General features: G+C 35.8%; 1 protein-coding gene across 1 annotated transcript in view; it reads left to right on the top strand.

The window, feature by feature from the left end:
- Positions 1 to 14,691, top strand: part of ESR1 (estrogen receptor 1) — a 163,476-nt gene that overhangs the window by 98,308 nt on the left and 50,477 nt on the right. The window contains 1 exon segment of the mRNA XM_074896545.1: positions 9,741 to 10,076. Within this exon segment, the coding sequence (XP_074752646.1) occupies positions 9,741 to 10,076 (336 nt within the window).

Raw genomic sequence — 14,691 nt, 5'->3', positions numbered from 1 at the left:
TTCAGACAATGTTTCTCATTTAAACTAATTGTCAACCCACCTGAGTTTTCAGCACAATTTACATTTCTGTTTGATTTTCTAAAAGAGAAATGGATATGAAATAAAGGGGCTGATTGAATCATGTTCAAGAGAAGTAATTTATTAAGCCTATAAAATTTGAATTTGGAAAGTGGTGTTACTTTCCTGTGACTAAATAATATATTTATGTAGACAGAAGCAAACAGAAAAGCTCTGAAAATCTCAAAGCTCTCAAAACCACCTTGGGAGGACCATCATGCTGAAATACATTACAATATTAAGACCTACACTGCAGTCATAGCTTCAGCAATCTTTACCTGTTATAAATCTATCAAGAATGTAATTTTATTCCTGACCCCTACTTATGTACAGCAGTTACAGTGACCTTATGTTTTAGAGAAGGCTGTAGGATTTTATTTTATTTGCAATGAGCATTAAAAAATTTGAATTCAGTGAAGGTATGCCTAATGAGATCTAAAAGCAAAATTACTGTAAGAGGTCATTAGGAGACAGCTACCTTGCTTGCATCCACCTTTTAGACTCTAAAGTCAGTTGTGCTTAGATGACACTTGGGTTTGTGCCTGTAAGGGAACTGTTGGCTTGTTCACACTGTTTTCCTTTTGCAATCACTTACTTTTGCCAGTGGCAGCAATGACACAAAAGTGAGTCTGGACTGAGTCCCAGAGGTCTTCTGCAGCAGTTTAGTAATCTCTCTTGCATTAGGACATTTGAGAGAGGCTTTTGGATTTCTAGCCTCTTCAACTTTCATTTCAGTTTCAGAAGGGTTCCCCTACACCCCATAAAGGGTTTCTGACATAGAGAGATCTGGTTTTTCCTTTGTGATTACTGGTGTAAAGGATTCATGTGTCTTCCGTGCCATGGCCTGTTCTTCTCTGCATGCTTCTTCAATACTCTGATGATCAACTGGGTTATAGACTCTCTGGCTTTCTGAAGGGTGCCTTTTTATTTATAATCTCCTTTAATTACCACATATGTTTAGTCTTTTATTGTCAAGCGGGGTTTGTTTTACAAAACACAGATATTCCTTCTCTCTGTCAATTTTCAACATAATTCTCATGAGGTAGATCAGTCTTGAAGATAAACAAAATTGTTTAGAAGAGAAGGTGTTTCCAAGCACTTTTGAGATCCTCCTTTGACAAACTGACAAAATTATAGGCTGTTAATGCTGTAAGGCTGTGCTTGTATATAGAAGTGTCAAATGTCTCTTATCATCTGGGGTCTGCTGATGAGGAGCTGAACTGTGGACAAAGAGCCTCAGGTTCAAAGGTTGCTTCAGACTGGGAGGTTAGCTGGTAAACCATTTACCAATCACTGTTTCCAAAACCAATCATAGATCCGTATTTTTGTTGTCCTCCTAGAAAGAAAAGCAAAAGTCATTCCTTTTCATGTTTGCTATGATTATTTCACCCTCAGAGCATGGCCACAATCTGTTGACTGCTGCAGGGGGGATTAGCATGATTTCCACACCATCTTCACACTCACTGTCCCCACTCTGACTTTTTCCTCCAATTTATTTGTGAGCCAAATATCTTAATTTTGTAATCTTGATTAACCTAGTTGTTGCAGTCTTTTGTTGTGCATAACAATGTCCTTTCCTGTAATTTTTCCACCAGCTCTGAACCTGTTCCTCCTAGGAGCTGCAGGAACCATGTTGCTGTGAAATGGGAAGGAAGCAGTAGAGGGAAAATTCTGCATTACCAGGAAGCCACAAATAAGGAGGAACATCTTCAAAGCTAAAAATTCATTTCTGAGCAAACAGTTTTTAAGTAGGAGCTTCTTCCCTAGATTAAAAGTCATTTATTTTGCAAAATAGTTTCAGTAAGACATGAAACAATGCTGATAAGAATGAGAAGCTATTTCTTATATGCTTGCTGCCTAGAACTGTACTCTGGTTCTGCAGTCTGACACTTAGCTTGACTTTATGTTTTGACTTGTCAAGTTACCAAATCTACTTTGTTTCCACTAGTTTAAATGCTTGAAATGCCATCTGAATGTCTGTCAAGTATAAAGTGGAGGTTAATTTGTAGAGCTCTGATTATTGCATGGATTTGCAGAGTGCTGCCCACATACCACTTAGGGGTACAGCTCTTTAAAGTTATGTGCCAGTGACTTTTGAGCAGTAATTGCATTCTTGTGCCCATGGCTGGGATGGTGACTGATGCCATTATTAGCACCTGAGTGAACTGAGTGGGGGAAGCGTAGAATGGCAAGGCACTGGTCGTAATGGAAAGATAGTGAAGAGTGGTGAAACATTTTCCATGTCATTTATGGGGTTTCTGAGCAGTTAGGGGACAAGCAAAGCCAGATATTGTTATAGAGATTATTTTTGTCTGTGATTTGAAATATTCTGACAAATTAATATTTAGTCCAACAGCATGCTGCTTCTCTGGTGGTACTTTGTCAAAAACGGGATACAGGATTTAACAGTTCATAGATTTGTTATTTTCCTGGACTTCCCCTCTAAACCCGATATCTTCTGGTAACTTGATGAAGTAGAGAATCAATTGGAGTGAATAGAAAACTACTGTGCCATTACTCGAATTGTGACTAATATATGTAAACATCAACATTAAAGCCATCTGCTGTTCTTTTGTTACAAGGCCTTTCTGCTGTCACTGAATCACAGTGTGGGAGCCAAGAGTGTATCTACAGACATCCCAGTTGTTTGCATACATCAGGGCTAACGCATACTAGAAAACAAAAAAAATTTATATGCCTAAGGTTTTAGATTGAAATGTTTGTTAAGTAATACACACATGCATACAAAAATAAGATGGGTAAGGTTTACTAATGGTGGCTGAGGTGTTGCTTTTAATTTTGTTACTTGCTCACTGTGTGATTTTAACCTTTTGGGATTTTGAGAAGTTAAAACCATTATTAATAAAAGATTCCTTGAAATCTTCAGGTGAAAGTTATTAAGATGTGTTCTAATAATAGAGTATCTGAGATCTCGCAGATTTCTCAAGGCTACAACCTATGACCAGTTACTCTTTTTTTTCTACTCATATGCTGTTTATGATGATATATGTTATGGCAACTACAGACACTACTAAAAGCAGAATTTTACTGTAGATCATAAGGGAAAAAAAAAAGCTCCAGATAAACAATATGACCCTAATCTGTATTTCTATAAAGAGAGACAAGTGACTCGTTTTTTCTGTCGAGGCATTGCTCATAAAAGGAGGTAAGGATTAGAAAGTTATTCTTTTAGTACTTTAAAAATCTGTAGAGCAGTATAAACTCAGCAAGTACAAGGAGAGGATGCAGTTAAATTTTTTGGAGGGAAAAACCACATGGATGTACTGACTGCTATGTTCTAAAGCAAGTATTTTATGAATATAGACTTGTTTCAGTCATTGCATAAAAAGAAAATACAGTTTCATGTCTTCCTTCTAAAACAAGAAAGATACACCAAAAAAGAAAAATTACTAATTAATTTAAATGAATGGAGTACATTGCCTCTACAAGTATATAAAATGTTGAAAAATTATGCAGGTAGCAATCAGATTTACTTCCCAATTCAGTAATTATGTCCTGGTAATTTAGTATACTCTAAAAGCAATAATTAATCCTATTCCCCACATCAGTTTGGTTGTCTTCCTCATTTCAGATCTCCATCGATTATCTTTCTAGCCATTTCAGTTTTTCTTTCTATCTGTTCTGCTTTTCCTGTGAATTCTTAGGTGGTACAGCCCTATCTTCCAGGGCTAGAAGGAGAAGCAGCAGAGAAAAGCTGAGTGTCAAAATAAGGAAGAGTATCAAAGATGAGCTTTTCTTCTACTCATTCTCCTGCAAATATCAGCTCCTGAGGTGGGGTGAGAGCTCTCACCAGTCAACTTTCTTCTCCCAAATAATCCCTCAGGAGTCAAAACAATTACTTAATTATACACGTAGAAAGCATATGGAATAAGAGGTAAAAAATATTTGTTTATAAAATGTGAAATAAAATCTTTTATTTCTAATAGACATTATATAGCAGTTTCTAGGGTAAAATACTGTCTCATCCCACTGTATGGACCTAGAATTCTGAAGTCAAATGTGCTGCCACTTCTGGTTGGGCAAAATGTGCTTCCTGCACCTGTCTTGGAGAGATCGCTGTGCTTTTGCACATTCCCTGGCAGAGAGTTAAAAAAAGAAATTGCTTCAGAAGTGAATATATTTTTATGGCCCAGCTACACAATGGTAATGAACTTCTAGATTTCTTGAAAAAAGGTGGTGATTTTAAATTATCTTAGTATCATGTTGCTGTGAGGTTCTTGGACCATTGGACTGACCCAGTTTTACTGAATGGGATATTCTGAGGAAAATACCGCAGCTGTAACATCCTTATCACTTACCACAAGACAAGAGATATTGTTCCTGCCTAAATTCACAATTAGTGTAATTGCATTCTGCCTACTTATATTTTTCTATAAAATAAAATAGTTATGTCGTCTCCCAAACTAGAACAGTGTTGTCAGGTGACTTGTATGTGTCACAAAAGGACAGCTACAATTAAATTGTTGGAAAATCAATTTCTATATATGATATGTATGGTCATGATGTATATTAATAAAGTATATTAATGATTGATTAAAATTGCAAAGCTAAATTCTCAAATGTTAGAAAATACAGAAATTATCCGTCTGACCAATTTAAACCACCTTATGATATGATCTTATTAGTATCCTTTGCCCTCCAGAAAATTGCAAAATTTTGGTTTTGTTGCCACTGCTAAATATCTATCATGATACTGGTAACTGATTTTGCACATTGTTTGTGAGATGAAGCACACAGATGTATCTGAAACAGAAACCTAAAGAATGTCCAAGGTTTTTTGGGTTGTGGACATTCCTCAGGGCTGACCTCTCACCTTTTCTGAGGTGGTCCAGGAGAATGCAGATCTAGGATTTTGTGTTTATGAGGCTGAGCTCTGCATGTAAAGTGCTTGGAGCCTTCTCAGTGACTGATGAGCACTGATACAGATAGATATACTGGAAATCTGTACACTAAAACACAGTTAGAGGACTAGACCTCTGTAGACTTTTGGGGTAGGTTTCATTCCAAAAATATGGGGGAATGTTTTTTTTCTGCCTTTACAAGTAAGCAAGATAAGGTTAAACATAAAATTCACCAGAGAGTTTTAGCCTTCAAAGAAAGGTACTATCTGTAGACAATAATAACATTATTGTAGTTTTTGCTTGCAGCTATTGGAAAGCTGTTCAGAACTCCAGAAAAAATGAAATGGAGCATGAAGAGAGGGATTAATAAATCGGCTGCAAGTGAGTAGGCTTTAAATTGACAGGCAGATGCCGTTTCTGTATTAATACCCACACCTCATGTGAACAAGCAGAGTGGATGTTGTGCATATAGAGGAAAGAGAAGATGAAGCTCTTTTGCATTTTTTGTATTGTGCTAATGAAAATAAGTTTTCCAGGAAGCAAGTGAATGTTCCAAAGAAGACAAAAATCAATAGCTGTTGTGTTTAGGATTTCCAGAATAGTGAACAATAGGAAGAACATAAAAATACCTTGGCTGTTTCAGTTTTATCAAATAACCAGTGTTTTTTCAGTCTTAGTGCCAAGAAAAGTGTATTGGGTTTTATCAAGTCTTTTCCCATTTATTGCGAACAATAAACATTCTTTACTTGACAAATACTCCTACAAAATTTCTAACAATAAATGAATTGAAGAATATTATATAAAGCAGTTCATAGGAAATATATTTAAGTAGAATAGAATTTGAGATTACATATGTATCTTTAAATCTAGAATGCATAATTCTATGGTTCACACAGAGCAAACCAGATTTTATTCTGTTTGATCTCATCTTCTTCTTCTTCCTGTAAATGTTCTTGAATATTTCATATAATACTGACGATATAAAGGTGAAGTCTTGTTCTTAGCAATAAGTAGGAAGAATCTGGCTGTTGGATAGCTGAGATTCAACATTCATCTAATATATTCCTAATTTAGGATTTAAAAAAAATAATATGGAATTTATGTTTTGTTTTAATCGCATGTTGGAAAACACTAGTGAAGTGTTTCATTTGGTTAACATTGACTCCATGGTCCATGGAGTTTTGGGCTTGCATGGAGTGATGGGCTGCTTCTGACTGGAGTATATTATTACTTGGCAGTTTTGAAACCTGCCTCCATATCTAAAAGGCTGGCTGAATTTACATATGAAGCTTTATAAAACTGCCTTTGAAGATCATGGCTCTTGTAGCTTTTAAACTCAAATGGAAATTGTTTAGTGCTTTTGCAAGATACACAGTACTTCCATTTTTGGTAGAATATTCTTCATAACATTTGGAAATTCAGGTTCTTTTATTGGCTGAACTGTGGAATCAAAATTAATGCATTCTTATGTTTTAAAAAACCCTTACAAGATCATTGCACTTTTGGCAATAAAATTGCTGCTTGATGGACTTGTCTTTTTTGGAATTAGTGACTGTGCATCCCTATTATCTCTTTTAAACAGAGATAAAATTTGATTAAGATGAAGGAGATTTGGAGGCATTTGCATTTTTCAGAGAGATACTCACTCCTATTTGGTCCAAGATAATGAATAATAAAATCACTATGTTGCTTGTCTATCTAGGGGTTAGGTGAAGAGTTGTTAGTAATTTCTATAAATCTCTGATGAGTATGATGCTCATACAGATTCAGAGACCTTTCTCTGTGATAATAAAAGCTTCTGATGTGATGCAGAAGGAATGCATACTCTTGCTGACTGTTTTTCAGATCTGGTCTCTACAAAATCCAGTGTAGTCTTACTATGTTTTTTGGTTGTTTTTTGAAAATCCTGAAATAAAAACATAAAAATAGATTTGTGTGGGGCAGCTCCTCCAAACTGGTGATGTTCAGCTTTACTCAATGCACCACTTTTTTTCAAGGTGAAGAAAAGCCCATGAGAAGGTTGCAGACAAATTAAAAATAAAACTATTGTTCTTTTTTAGAATCTAGTTGATTTGTAAGCAGCTAAATGTGCTTACAGTTGCCACCTTCCCTCTGTTATGTCAAATTCTCATCACATCCTTGTTTTACTTAAAAAGGCAGGCCTGGAATAAGTAAAAACCAAACCCAAAACCATCCTCTCTGATATTCCAGTAATCTATGCCATGGAGATTTAGGCCAAAGGTGCCTTATTTTGTGTTTATTAACCCTTAATGGATTCTTTTCTCCATCAAATTTGGCCTACAGCTTTCTAACATATACCAACTTCTAATGTATTAACACTTTCAGCTTTCTTTCTGCATGGCGTGAAAGAAAACATCTTCTTGTCTGTCCTGAACCTTGAGTGGGCTAGTTTCATTTGATACCATCTTGGTTTAGAAAAGCATCAGTGTTTGTAGCTGCTTCATGTTCTTGCTAATCCCGATTTTGTAGCCAACAGACCTAGTTAGCGTAGCTGTTTCTTGCACAAAACTTGTTTCACAGTACGGATCATCTTCCTTGTCTTTCTCTTATCCCTTTTTCATTTATTTTATATCTCTTTTTAAAAGGGAAAGAACAGAATGGCACACAGTGTTCATTGTAGTATGCCTCATGAGTTAATAAAATGTATGATTTATGAAGATGCTTTGCCCTCCTTTCCTCTCCTAGTAATTTCTAGCATTCTATTTACTTTCTAAACTAACTTATCTGATGTTTTTATAGTATTATTCTAACCCTAAGATCTTGTTTCTGAATTATGTCAGTTCTGAGTCCATCTATTTACGACTATGTTGATCAGTACAGGCCCCAAACATAGTTTTAAATCGTCAAAAGGAAAGTTCTAGATGAGCAGCTGTAGAATTTGGGATGTGAGAAAGTTAACAAATGCTTTAGTGTGCATGAACCATGTGGTTTTGTTTGATTATGTCTGCATGTTTCACAGGGCAATTTTAATTCAAAAACATTACATTGATATAAAGCATACAACAAAAATATCTATTACGTATAGAGCCTGCATTCTGTGGAGTATTCCAATGAATTAAGCCACCAATGAGAATAACTCCAGGATGACGTTTTGCCAACATAAGTCTTGCATTTTTTCTTAATAGCAAGAATCTCCCCCTCCTCTCCTAAACATAAGCAATTTAGTAGTAGGAAAAGTTGGTATTGCTGAATGAAAAATGGGAGCAGCAATGCACTGGAGACTTCTGGCTTAGAAATGTAGAGAGGTTAAGTAGTAGGAGTGATGAAAGATTTATTGAACTCTCTTTATCTGGAAAGATTAATAGAACAGAATCAGGAGGCCTACTAGATTTTGAATGAATTAAAGTGTTTAATCTTCAAGTACAAATTCAGTGAAAATATCACCATATTAAAAAAAAAAACCAAAAACAAAACAGATCTAAAGATCCTCTCCGTTCCTTTGAGACTGGGAAAGGACACCTGCTGATATGATCCAACATTTATATTGAAGATGCTGCTGAAAAAACCCTGGGAATCTAAAGGTTTAAATTTTTTGGTGTGAAAAATGCTGAGCAAAGGCTGTTTCCCCACTCCCCCAATCATCAGAAAGATCTGTACTGACTGCTTGCAAATGCCGGCAGTTCTCAAAGCTGTTTTCGTATTTGTTTTGTTTGTTTGTTTTGTTTTTTGTTTGTTTGGAGTTTTTTAATCGTTCTCTCTTCTCTGTTATTTGAATAGTTTGCTTCCTCCTTCTCTGTAGATCTTCTTTTGATTTTCAAACTGGGACTAGTGCTGCTTTTCCATATTGCATGAGAACTCCAGAGTAAGCCCCATCAGAAGCTGCCTTCTCCTCATAGCTCAATTCCTTGTGTGCTTTCCTTATTACTTGCTTATCCCTAGCCTCCATTTCGTGATATAAATGTTTAACTTAGCCTCAAGATGCCTGTGCTTCCTCCAGTCAGAGCCAGACTTAATCTTCCCTTTATGGTTGGAGTCCACATGGGCTTTATCATTATATTTTTCTTGTAACCTTTCCACAAAGGAAGATTTTGTTCCACTGTAAGGTCTTATGTTGTTGTTCTAATTGGTATGGCTGATTCGATAATATCCCAAGGTTCAGGGTCATACAGTGCTAAGCACATTGCAGAAACTTGCAGTAATGACAAAGATGGTTTCTGTTGCAATTATTACAGCCTTTCAACAGTAGGTCTCCCATATTAGGTTGAAGTTGCAATTATCTTCCCTTTTCTTACTTTTATCTACTTATATGTCATTATTGATTGCTGTTTTGGGATGTTTTTTTATGTAATTGTGAAGATCACAAGCTTAGTAATGGGATGATGATGTTTAATTAAAATAATTGGTGAACTTGAGCAAAACTTCCTTGGATAGTTTTTGAGAGCTACTTCTGTGATCCATCTGGCCCAACCAAATCATTAAGTTATCATTGATCATTTATAGAATAGTTGTCTGCTAGAGTTTGGGACATACTTTGAACTTTAAAGAAATATTTATTCCCAATTACTAACTTTCATGGGGCCATGGCAGCTATGCAGTGTCACTAGTCCAGAGTCCTGTGTAAGCCCAACTGATCTGAGTTTTAGGAAGGAGTGCACTATTCCTGACACTATACTTCTAAAAATAGTTTTTCTCTCCAACTACTGATGTAAGATTCCAGATATAGGAAGAAGTCTTCAGAAAATAAACCAAGAGTTAATGCTACCTGGATCTATGAATGGCAGCTGCTGACTGGCTGAAGCTATGTATATGTAATATATACGTTCAAGAAAAGGAGTTCACGATGTTCTTGTGTGTCTCTAGGTATCCGGAAAGACCGCAGAGGTGGGCGAATGATGAAACAAAAACGTCAAAGAGAGGAGCAGGATTCCAGGAATGGGGAGGCTTCTTCTACAGAGCTGCGAGCTCCTACCCTTTGGACAAGTCCACTGGTGGTGAAACATAGCAAGAAGAACAGTCCAGCCCTGTCCCTGACAGCAGAACAGATGGTCAGTGCCTTGCTGGAAGCTGAGCCACCTATAGTTTATTCTGAATATGACCCAAATAGACCATTCAACGAAGCCTCTATGATGACCCTGTTGACCAACCTTGCAGACAGAGAATTAGTGCACATGATCAACTGGGCAAAGAGAGTTCCAGGTAAGAAAAAAAAAGCCCCAGTGGACTATAAAAGCCTCTATATGACAGATGAGTAGAAAAAAGACGTACCATTTTCACATTACATATTCCAATATCATGCAAATTGTTCTCTTAAGTATAAAGACATTTAAAAATCACAAATTTTATGTTATCTTTGTTGGTAAAACCCCTGTAGTGCAATGTAGTATGTGATTTTATAGAAAGATTTATTCAAGAAGAGATATTTCCTCACACTGTAGAATGTTGGACAGTTTTTTAATTGCAAATTTTTCAGATAAAACCCAGCAAAACTAAAGGTAAAGACAGATTACTAAAAGCCAAATCTAATCAAATTATGTTAATTATTTAGATCCCTTTTAAAAAAAGGGTTACTCTCATGTCTGTAATGTAAGCCATAAGTTCAGCATCGCTACTGAGCCCGTAAGTATTAGCATTGTTTATTTAATTTCCAGGTTATATTTTTGACATAAATTACAGCTCTTCCATGAGTTTTGGGTTTAAAACAAGAGCCAGAATAACATTTTTTGATGAAAATTTTTTCCTACTGGAACTAGAAGTTTTTACCTTTATCATTTTGATGCATCATAGTTGCTAAACTATGACCCCTCTTTTCTGTAAGGGAGTTGCAGAATTGTGGGAAGTATGTAACATTTTTGGTTGAACATAGGTTACACATTCATTTGTGGGGTTTAATTAAATTATATCAATGAAATGAGAGAGTAGTTTTCTAATTAAAGGTCCTAATCTTTTAAAATTTCAGTCCACAAGACTACTTTTCATAAGTTAACTTAAATGTTTATTAGAAATTTATTGCACATGCTGTACTTTTAGCTTGGTAAAAATAACGGCATACATGTCAATTTTTATTTTATAATTCACTGGGATTCTGATCTCTTAAATTTTTACTGTAGCCATTTATTTTATTAAAATGATGTAGCTGCTTTATGAAGGCATGTTAGAGAGCACTACCACAGCTCTCACTCACATAGTGCATTACCTCAACATTATACCTAGGTTATGCCATTTTTCTGTTTTCCTTCATTTAAACTTGGCAAGACTCTTCCTGGTAAATCAATAACCCATAAAATCTGAGTCTTTTCCAGTCCTCATGGGTTCCCTTTTTACCACTTTTCACATGTCACTTTGTGGGCTCCAGCTATGATCAATGAGAACCTGTGTGTGTTTCATTTCTCATCGTATCTTATAAGAAATCACCTGAGAATTTTATTCTTGACAAAGTCACAGTGGTTAAGGCCTGATCCACACTCTGTTCAAGTGAAGGGTGGGTTTTTCTGTTAATTTAGGTATGATTTGATTCATGACTTTACAAAATACTTTTGAAAAATGAACGTATGTCCATCGTGTTAAAGCTGTTCACAATCAAAACAGATAAACTCAAATGACTTTTCTACCGATTTCAGTGATATAATAGTCTAGGTCTATTAAAATCCATTAATTTACATTTAACATGAATATACCACATTCTAAATTCATTATGTTGTCTAACTGGAAACATCTTCTATGACATTTGATTTTGATAGTTAATGGAATTAATGAAAATGTGTTTAGATACAAAACAACACTGTTAGGGAACTAAGATCTGGTTTTTATTGCAAAATCTCTCTAAAACTGCTTGTCACAAGATGATTACATATGGTGAAGATCAAAAAACTGCCTGGTTTACAAATACACCCTTTATTTCCGACACAAGCTTCTGAAATTTGAAAATTAAATGGGTAAGGTTATCAAGTATTTGTGTATATCCAAGGTATTTTGCATTTAAATAAATGCGTGTTAACAGCCAAAATAGCTCCTAAGGAGAAACTAAGCCAAATCGACTCTATGTATCTGCATTAATAAATACTCTAACAGGTGAGGTTTGATATAAAACTAGTGAACTCTGGTTAAAAACGCCCCCAAAAGTTCCTTCCCAGTCACAGTTTGATCTATTAGGCACTGTACAAACAATTATACCAAAGAAAAGTCCTAAAGCAGAAGATATACAATATGAATAGTCTGGGGATTCTGAAAGTGCTGGACACCTAGCTGGTTCTTGGTGTTGTGACTTGAAGGATTGTATGCATGACCAAAAGCAGAAATTAAAGTATTTTAGAAAGTTGGTTTAAAAGAATTCAGGCCCAGTTGTTTACCTACCTCTAAAATTAGGCCCTCTGAGAGTAAGATTTTTAAATCTTTTGGATCTCTCATCTGGTCCCTAGAAAAGGTTGTGTGTTCTTAGCTGCTGATATTACATCTTAGAAGTACTGATTACCTTTCAAATTTAGGGCCTTTGCTTGGACTGTTTGACTAAGTTTCCTTCTGCTGAAGTGTTCTGGCAATAAATGTACATTAAGAGAAATGTGTCTGGCAATATAAGTTGTATTTTCATCTCCACAGTATGTTGCCTTTGAATGCTCCACTATTACTAGGAATTATGTAATACTGCTTAATTAGAGAGGATTTTTGTATATTTATGCAAAAGCGGAGAAACTGAATAACTTTTTTCTGTTACGTGAAGTATTTTGTGCAGCAGCATTGTGGGATTCCACTCAGTTATTTTCTCATCTAATTTACTAAGGTTTCAAGCTTCAGAATCAAGAGTAAAACCATCTTTTTCTAAAAAGCGAATGTGCCTTTTACTAGTAGCCAAAAGCAGCTGCAGGAAACAGCCTCCCCTATGCACACCTCTCAAGCCGTGGAAGAATTGCACAGTTTCATTTAGCTAATGCAGGCACTTAGCTGACAGAAAGCAAGGAGTGAAGTCAATACAAGTGGCTGGGTTGAAAGCATATTTGTTGAAGAAGGAATAAATTGATATTACCAGAGAAGAAATACAATGAAGATGCAGCTTACAAATACGTGTAAGGACCTTCAGGGACATGTTTGGAGTTTATTTTACTGTGTAGGCTTTAAAGAAGAGGGAGTGTGTCAAAGCAACTAGTAAAGGCATTGCTTCGGTCAGCCAGTCATTTTGATGATGTAAATGGCATGGAAGAAGAAACAGCAAATTAGAAGATGTCTTGGATAGAAATAAATCTTTTCAACAAAAAGGAGAAATGAGAATTAATTTATGATGGACTGTGTAGTATAATGTAGGCAGAGATCTGTTAAAAAGACATGATGAGAACAATCTCCAAAATGAGGTATTTTTGCAGGCATGCCCTGCTTCAGAAGGTGAGAACAGGTCTAAATCTTTATTGCAACTTGTTCAGCATTATTTCAGACTTGCTTAAATTGACTCTGCAGTCTTCCCCAGTTAACAAGTCACGTGGGAAAAGAGAATTTGTGGCAGCTTCTTGTGCATAACCTTTAGAAATGATCTTCAGTATTTAAGTACAACATGATTGTTAACTGAGGTCATAACAAAATTCTCCCATGACAATGCAATTCATGAGATGCCAAGTGCATAAAAGCTTTTTTTATTTCCTTTGAAACCTTGGCCACTGATACAAGTGGGTTTGCCAGATTACATGAACAAAAATCTTGTACAGTTGTCCTATGACATATACAAAAAATTCAGATGCCTCACAGGACTTGCTTTTTTCCATGGCCTAACGGGAATTTTGGCTTAAGTCCTCCCAGATGGCCTCTGTAAGACACCAGTGGTGCCTTCTGATTATCCCAGACAGCTGGAATAGCAAGCAGCTGCACAGAAGGTGGGTGCAAACTTTACATACACACTGAGTCTTTTACCATCTAATTGGGACAAATCACTAAAAATCACATGCAGGTAAGGCATCAGCACAGATGAATAAATGTTCTGCTCATTTCTGAATCACATATTCCTGAAAGATATGCCTTTCTCTTTTCTTCTTGGTTTACATAACATCTTGGGGATATAGTACTACCTTCAGTGTCATAGAATGAGGTTTTAGAGTTTAGTGAATTTTCATCATGGTATCTGATGCAATTAGCAAAACCATTACTTTGTTTTCCTACAGAAATACTGATATGTCAAAGGAATTAACTTATTGTATTTCATTATTGACTTACTATGTATATAATTTAACATCTATATTTGGAGTACTGTATTCTCCAAAGGAAGCTGGTATTTTCAGTGTAATCGTCAATAATTTTTTTGTGCAGAAGTTCTTGAGATGGTAAGAAACATTACGAGTTTATACAGTGAGCTCATGGTAGAGAGTGTAGCTTTAAGGAAATTGTGTCTCAAGGGTGAAATCTTTGGCACTGCTGCTACAATCTTGTATAACTATTTACTACAAGTACAGTAGCTGTACAACTTAATAGCCCTAAAATGGTACGCTGGGCATACAAGCTTTGAAGTTTTGAGGTGATTCACGGTGCTGTACTTATTTTATGGCTTCATGAACCGAGGAGATAAACATTTTGGCTCTGATTTTTTTATTTCAAAGCCATAGAAGTTACTATTTTCTTAAGATATTGTTTTCCTATTTGACCTTCTAAACTGCTCTGTTTGTTAAATTAGGAACAGTGTGTAAAGAGGCCAACAATAGCCACAGTTTTCAGTGACACCAAACCTTGAAAAAAAAAAAAAAAAGTCATCTTGCAATGGAAGAAAAGAAGTGTTATACAAGAGTGGTGTGTATTCATAACCCTTTAGGTGCAGGACAGTTTACAGCGATTCTAAATGTAG

This window comes from Athene noctua, chromosome 1 (assembly GCF_965140245.1).
Source record: "Athene noctua chromosome 1, bAthNoc1.hap1.1, whole genome shotgun sequence".
Taxonomy (NCBI): Eukaryota; Metazoa; Chordata; class Aves; order Strigiformes; family Strigidae; genus Athene; species Athene noctua.
Note: the sequence above shows the minus strand (reverse complement) of the source record. Positions and strands in the feature narration are given on the sequence as shown.